Below are 8,130 nucleotides of genomic sequence, written 5' to 3'. Positions count from 1 at the left end.
GAATCTTAAAGTAAAAATAATTTTATCTTTACATAATTTATTAGTTATGAGTTGGAACTTAGAATAATAAGATAATATTTATCTAATAAGTGCAATCATTTCCTAAAATTTGCGTGAACAACATAAAGTACATCAAATTATCCTGTTTTGTAGGGTGTGTTTGGTAGTATGGAGGAAAGTTAACATTTTCTTATTTTCTTTTCCATGTTCAATTGATGAATCTTTTTGAAAAAAAATAAATTTTCTTAAAAAATAAAGATATATATCTTTTTCTTCCTGAATATAGAAAAAATAAATTTTATCAGTGACATTTTACATTGATCGTGATATTCTATCATTTTTTTTTTATATCTTTAGCACACTTCATTTTTTATCCACATGCCTCAACTCTCATATTATTTATTTAAATACATAAAATATTTTAATATTATATTTTTTTCTTAGATATATCTCTTGTTTACTATTAAACATGATGAAATAAGAAATTTACTATTTTCGCATAAAAAAGTAATAAACATTTTTCTTGGATGGATACACCCATAATTATTAAATTATGTTTCTAAGAGAATTTTTTTTTTTTATCTTTTGTTATTATATTATAATTTAATTAATTTAAATTCGCGTTATATATATTAAGAATATTTTCATGTTTAATTTTAGAATCTAAAATCGATGAATAACTTTATTTATCACGTGAATCAGTGATTGTGATGGTGTTGCTTAAAAGAGCTTAGCAGGCAAACAAGAATTAATTAATATTCATAGCATTTTGTTTGTATAATTAAAATGTGATTCACTTGAGAAGACACGTACACATTTTGTATTTCTATAAAAAGGGACCTCTACCATTCCATTTTTTCTCATCACCATTCATAAGCAATACTCTTTCATTTCCATCTTTGTGTTAATTTCCTCCATCCATTACTTCCCTCTATTTATTATTATTCCTTTCAATATTCCTCTCTTTCCATTTTATTCATAAAAAATAAAAACTAAAAAAAGGTAAAACCTGCGACTCTAATTTGTTTATGTTATGTCGGTGCGTAAGAATTTTGTTGTTTCATCCCTATCTCATTCGTACATATAAAAAAAAAGGAATAATTTTCAGTAGCATTTGCTTGCACTACTACTCTTGTTCATGTACCTTTCGTTTTCAGAGTAGTTCTTTCTTTTTTTTTTAACAAAAAAAAACATTTTAATATTCATTTTTGTTGACTGATAAAAAGAAGAGATTGTGAGATTTTTTTTTTGTTATACTCTGCAAATTCTAACTTTACTTTCTTTTTTTTTTCATTTTTTTGACAATATTGACAGAAAAATCTATTTATAACCGTCACGGATAGAAAACAATGTATTATACATTTGACGAGAAGAAACAAAAATCCTCACATCTCTTTTCATCTTTTTCTCCTGTTAGTATTGCTCTGTTTTTCTTTCCTCTGTTTTTTTATTTTTTTCAATTCTAGCTATTTAGATGTTGCTTTGTGTGGGGTTGAATGGGTTAAAATCATTTTATTTTTACTTGATTTAGTTTGACGTGAGCTTCAGATATCGAATGATTAAAAAAAATAGTTTCCAATCAAGACATATTTTATCTTCATAATGTTTTAGTATTTGATTTTGTCACAATTTCTTTAATTTCTTCCCAGTTTTTTGTTTTCGAGTGAAACGTTGAGGAAAACGGGGAAATTTTGTTGATATTTACTAAATTCTAGATGGCATATTCTTTCACTTTATTTCTTTTGAAATATAATATTTGAAGGGTACCTATTGATCATATAGTATATAGGGAGTATGTCATAGGTGTTTTTTATTTATTTATTGGTTCAATTATTGGTGTGGTTTAACTAAAACAGTGAAATACGACTGCTAACACCTATTTTTTAATAAATATATAATAGGAAGATCAGTGCAAGTTCTCTCTGTTGTGTTATTATTGGGCCACATTTCTTTTGGTCGTTTACGTATCCTATTCTGCATTTATTTGATAACTCTCATGACATTATAATATTGGGTAGGTCTGCTAGTTTTTATTATTCCGTCCGTGTTAGTTTGATCGGACGAGTTGATGAATTAAAATAAAAAATTTATGATTTTAAATTATCAGTTAGATATTTGAATTGAAAAAACTTATAAAATATAAAAAATACTTTTTTTTTTTGGAAAATATAGTAGAGCTAGGTGGGGTTGAAAATTTGTGCTAGTATATTCTAGATAATTGGAAAATTAGGTGATTAATTAGGTGACACGATCTCATCTCTTTGAATAGCAGTAATGTGCTAAAATATTTTTATGATTTTTGAGTTAACAGTATTTTGTTTGTTTATTTTTACAGTTGAAAGTCATCTGAGGATTTGCAGGTGCAATGGCTCAACGTGTTCTAACTCGTGTTCACAGTCTTCGTGAACGTCTTGATGCTACTTTGGATGCTCATCGCAATGAAATTTTGCTCTTTCTTTCAAGGTATGGTCTTACAGCCATGTTTTCGCTTTTTGTAATTTTCGTTTGGTATGTTTCGCAAGCCTAAATAGTTTTGGGGATACAAACTTAGTACTGCCTTATTCCTTTGTTTGGTTATTGATCTCGGAATAAGTTATATCAGAATTAGTAATTAGTACCTCGATAAGTTATCTCTGATGGAATAATAGTACTGTTAACTAGTAATCCTGGAACAATACAATGAAAATGACAAAAATCCCCCAGAGGTCCCTTAGATCCTTTTTTACTTAATAAGGTGGAAGGTATTCTCGTAAACAAATAACTTTCGTTCTTAAAAATTATGCAATGAATGTTTGTCCTAGTAAAACTTGTCTTCAAACCAAACGACCCCTAATTGACGGACAAATATATGGTTCCATCAAGTACATCATGAGTTATTCTTGCTGTTTTTGGCTGTATCAGGATCGAAAGCCACGGGAAAGGGATCTTGAAACCTCACCAGCTACTGGCTGAGTTTGAATCAATTCAGAAAGAAGACAAAGACAAACTGAATGATCATGCCTTTGAAGAAGTCCTGAAATCCACTCAGGTAACTTGGTTTTGTTGTTAGGTTGATTATATTTAATTTTCTTACTAAGCTAACATGTGTATCTGTTTGTACTTGCATTTGAAATTTTCTTTTGCGTTGTTCGTCATACTAGGAAGCAATTGTTTTGCCCCCATGGGTTGCACTTGCTATTCGTTTGAGGCCCGGTGTGTGGGAATATGTCCGTGTGAATGTTAATGCTCTTAGTGTTGAGGAGCTGACTGTGCCTGAGTTTTTGCAATTCAAGGAAGAACTTGTTAACGGAACGTAAGTTTTACGTTTGAATTTGATGATGAGTTATCTAATCAACATGTTCTTAGAATCTTTTTGATTAATGTTGTGATTTTCCCTGATGCAGTTCCAGTGATAACTTTGTTCTTGAATTGGATTTTGAGCCCTTCACTGCATCATTTCCAAAACCAACCCTCACGAAATCAATTGGAAATGGAGTTGAATTCCTCAACAGGCACCTCTCTGCTAAAATGTTCCATGACAAGGAAAGCATGACCCCTCTTCTCGAGTTTCTTCGAGTTCACCACTACAATGGAAAGGTAAATTTAGTGTTATGGTGGTTTTTCTCCGATAAATTTCGAGTATGGAGTTACTGATTTTTGCATCCAACAAATGATTAACATGTTCGAACAATCATTTTCTGTGCAGTCAATGATGCTGAATGATAGAATTCAGAATTTGTATACTCTCCAAAAAGTCCTGAGGAAGGCCGAGGAATACCTCACCACCCTTTCGCCAGAAACTTCATACTCCTCATTTGAGCACAAGTTCCAAGAAATTGGCTTGGAGAGAGGTTGGGGTGACACCGCAGAGCGTGTTCTAGAGATGATCTGCATGCTCCTGGATCTCCTTGAGGCTCCTGACTCATGTACTCTTGAGAAGTTCCTTAGTAGAATTCCTATGGTTTTCAATGTAGTTATACTTTCACCTCATGGATATTTCGCCCAGGAAAATGTCTTGGGTTACCCCGACACTGGTGGTCAGGTGCATTGCTTATTTGTGATCACTTTGTCTTACTCCTTAGAAACCTATTGGGGCAAGTGCTGAGTTCCCGTTCCTTTAATTTGCAGGTTGTCTATATTTTGGATCAAGTTCCTGCCTTGGAGCGTGAGATGCTCAAGCGCATAAAGGAGCAAGGACTTGATATCAAACCGCGTATTCTTATTGTTAGTATTCTCAGAGATTGTGCTTATAGATTATGATTATGCAGGATTTTGATTTGTTCTAATGCAACATCTGATCTTTGTTTAAATTCTCAGGTTACTCGGCTTCTCCCTGATGCAGTTGGTACCACTTGTGGTCAGCGACTCGAGAAGGTATTTGGAACTGAGCATTCACATATTCTTAGGGTCCCCTTTAGGACTGAAAAGGGCATTGTTCGCAAATGGATCTCTCGTTTTGAAGTCTGGCCATACATGGAGACTTTCATTGAGGTGAAGCAACTTTTCTGTATTCATTTTTCAGTCTTCTAGTTGATTTTTGCAGCAATTTTCTACTTACACTAAAACTGTGACTTTAATACATTAGGATGTGGGGAAAGAAATAACCGCAGAACTGCAAGCTAAGCCAGATCTTATTATTGGAAACTATAGTGAGGGAAACCTTGCAGCCTCCTTGTTGGCTCACAAGTTAGGTGTAACACAGGTCTGTAACATTGGTCACATGTATAAGATTGACTTTGCATTTCCTTTCATTTGGAACTCGGAGTTATTAAGAATTCTCTTTTGCGTTGATCTGCAGTGCACCATTGCTCATGCATTGGAGAAAACCAAATATCCTGATTCTGACATTTACTTGAACAAATTTGACGAGAAATACCACTTCTCAGCTCAGTTCACAGCTGATCTTATAGCAATGAATCATACTGATTTCATTATCACCAGCACCTTCCAGGAGATAGCAGGAAGGTATGACATCAATTCGCTCTATGATTAAATTGTTCTTCTTCCTGTTTCATTGTGTTTGATCCTAAAACATTTTTCAATTTTCTTTAGCAAGGACACTGTTGGACAGTATGAGAGCCACATGGCCTTCACAATGCCTGGATTGTATAGAGTTGTTCATGGCATTGATGTGTTCGACCCCAAATTCAACATTGTGTCACCAGGAGCTGATGTGAATCTCTATTTCCCATACTCCGAAAAGGAAAAGAGATTGACAACTTTTCACCCTGAAATTGAAGACTTGCTGTTTAGCGATGTTGAGAACGAAGAACACCTGTATGTTTCTATAATAGTGCAACATTGTGTTTACTGATATAAACAAGCTTGTACTGAAATAGATTTGTGTTCCTATATCAGGTGTGTGTTGAAGGACAGGAATAAGCCCATCATATTCACCATGGCAAGATTGGACCGAGTGAAGAACTTAACTGGACTTGTCGAGTGGTATGCTAAGAATCCACGACTAAGGGAGTTGGTTAACCTTGTAGTGGTTGGTGGAGACCGAAGAAAGGAATCCAAAGACTTGGAAGAGCAGGCAGAGATGAAGAAGATGTATGAACTTATAAAGACTCACAATTTGAATGGCCAGTTCCGATGGATTTCTTCCCAGATGAACCGCGTGAGGAATGGGGAACTCTACAGGTACATTGCTGACACAAGGGGAGCTTTCGTGCAGCCTGCATTCTACGAGGCTTTCGGTCTGACTGTTGTTGAGGCCATGAGCTGCGGTTTGCCTACATTTGCAACTAATCAAGGTGGTCCAGCTGAGATCATCGTTCATGGAAAGTCTGGTTTCCAAATTGATCCATACCATGGCGAGCAGGCTGCTGATCTCCTCGCTGAGTTCTTCGAGAAATGTAAGGTAGACCCTTCACATTGGGAAGCCATTTCCAAGGGTGGCCTTAAGCGTATACAGGAGAAGTAAGCTGCTCATCTTTTCGTCCTATCACGTGATCACTATTGAGTGCATTAATTCAAAGTGATTCTAATCTCCTGTTGCTGTAGGTACACATGGCAAATCTACTCCGACCGGCTGTTGACACTAGCTGCTGTTTACGGGTTCTGGAAGCACGTTTCCAAGCTTGATCGTCTTGAAATTCGTCGTTATCTTGAGATGTTTTACGCTCTCAAATTCCGCAAGCTGGTATGTCTCTCTGCTTTCTGCACTTGTCCAATAGTCTAAAGCAACTGTTAATGGAGCTTCTGTATTTTGTTTTGATTCAGGCTGAACTTGTCCCATTGGCTGTTGAGTAAATTGACAAAGAAGAGAAGGTTTCTGTCTGATTGTTATCCACATTGTCCTTTAGAAATTGTTTGCCCCACATTTGTATCTGTTTGAGAACTTCATTGTCTTTTTCATTTGCCATTTTTCCCTTCTGTAGTCATGAAGAGGATTGCAAATTTGACATTATGTAGTGTTAGTGTGAATAAAATATCAAATTTCAATCTACTCCATCCATCCTCATATTAGAATTGAATACCGTCTCTACCTTCACAAGTTAATGACAGAAATCTATGTACGTATCAACTTCTCTCGATTTTATTTATGAGATTATACTGAGTTTGTAACATACTAGAGAATTTTTTTTTTGTTATCCAAAATTATTTTCAAGGTCAATTTTGCCAACCACCTTGGAGACAACTATATTGGATAGAGATGAAATTCTTATCCTATATTTGACAAACGGTCAAAAGAAGAAAAAAAGCTAAACTTTTTACATTGATAGCCTTGATAAGAGATCCTATTCATTTGGGATATTCTCTAGAATAGAAATAATTTTGTCCTTGAAATTGAAAAGAGACAATTATGAAATATGGATGTGGCTAAAAGAAGTTTATATCATTAAACTTCTAGGATTCATTCTCGGGTCTATTTCTTGTGTTCCATTTAACATGAATTATGAGCATAAAGAAATGGTAATTCTGCACCAACTATGGGATGGATGTTTTTTTTTTAAACAGTTGGGGCTAGGAAATGGAGAAATAGGTAAAGAATTATGAGAATTCGAATCTTTCTTAATAAGATAAAATTCACATAGTCAACCAATTGAGCTACTTACATTCTCCAAATGGAAAAGGGATTATTGAAATTTTCTACGATTAATTAGACGTTTTGATCCTTATGAACGGAACAAAGTAAAACTTAGTTTCTTACATTACAACACGTGTAGTACCTCCTAATAACAACATATTTCATACTCGTACTAATTATTTGCTTTTCTTTGGCTTCTAAATCCATAAACGAGACATACATAAGGCTGGACAGACTAATGATAAAATTTGATTTCCTACTTTACTACACGGGTATTACTCATGACAATAATGTATCCAATACTCGGATGGAGTAATGATCTCAACAATTGAGGTAATCTTTATCTTGTTCCAAAAAGTCTATAAAATTTGGATAGTTTACGCAAATTCTGTTTTTTATAAGTTAATTACTTAGATTCGCTAGTTTGTAAATTCCAAAATTACATTCATTACCACCTTTTAGATCTCAAATACATATATTTATTTCTTCTAGATACATGTATCTAGTCCGAGATACATGTAAGACAAATTCAATCAATTAGTGTGTCTAATTAGGAAATATATTTGAAATTATTTATGATAGTGTAAGTCTAATTAAGTGATATAACTGAAAGTCAATGGAGAAAATTACGCTTTTAACAACTTTAGAGGGTATGATAGATCACAACTCCTTAAAAAAATCAAAACAATTAAATCCTATTTTTTGGTGATTCAGTAAATTTTAGACTTCTTGATAAGATGTATGCGTCCACTAACAATTAATGGATTAGGTCCCTTGACACAACAAGAACAGTAAAACAAGCACAAGTAGTAAAGTAAACAACACAAGCTGTTTATGTGAAACCCCCTTGCTCAAGGACGGTGAAAACCACGACCATTCCTCACAAGATTTCAACCCAACTCCATTTCACTCAAACAGAGCAAAAATTCAGATTAGAACTGCTTGCAACCTAGGAATTTACCTCTAAATTCCTTCCCCGTCAATGTACGAACTCTACTACAAAGAAAGCAACTAAGCAATAACTTAATTGTCTACTAAGCCACCTAACTCTAGATGAATTAGACTTCAACTAAGCAACAACGATGTTTCCCACTAAACCACCTAACTTTATATGATTT

At 34.1% G+C, this 8,130-nt stretch overlaps 1 protein-coding gene across 7 annotated transcripts; it reads left to right on the top strand.

The window, feature by feature from the left end:
• The first annotated feature begins 801 nt into the window (after positions 1-801).
• sus3 (sucrose synthase) lies at positions 802-6,530 on the top strand. Of its 7 annotated transcripts, none has more exons than XM_019214635.3 (15): positions 802-1,002; positions 1,315-1,412; positions 2,336-2,463; positions 2,902-3,028; positions 3,141-3,292; positions 3,384-3,576; positions 3,686-4,021; positions 4,108-4,203; positions 4,297-4,470; positions 4,565-4,681; positions 4,778-4,944; positions 5,032-5,256; positions 5,338-5,901; positions 5,986-6,124; positions 6,205-6,430. In XM_019214635.3, the coding sequence occupies exons 3-15, from the start codon at positions 2,366-2,368 to the stop codon at positions 6,232-6,234; spliced, it is 2,418 nt and encodes an 805-aa protein (XP_019070180.1). In that variant the 5' UTR covers positions 802-1,002; positions 1,315-1,412; positions 2,336-2,365; the 3' UTR covers positions 6,235-6,430. The 7 variants fall into 7 exon arrangements, with proteins under 7 accessions (XP_019070180.1, NP_001234804.2, XP_069155914.1 ...); XM_069299813.1 differs by lacking the exon at positions 802-1,002 and adding an exon at positions 1,115-1,140; NM_001247875.2 differs by lacking the exon at positions 1,315-1,412 and having other exon boundaries at positions 911-1,002; positions 6,205-6,530.
• Positions 6,531-8,130: the final 1,600 nt, after the last annotated feature.

This window comes from Solanum lycopersicum, chromosome 7 (assembly GCF_036512215.1).
Source record: "Solanum lycopersicum chromosome 7, SLM_r2.1".
Lineage (NCBI taxonomy): Eukaryota > Viridiplantae > Streptophyta > Magnoliopsida > Solanales > Solanaceae > Solanum > Solanum lycopersicum.
Note: the sequence above shows the minus strand (reverse complement) of the source record. Positions and strands in the feature narration are given on the sequence as shown.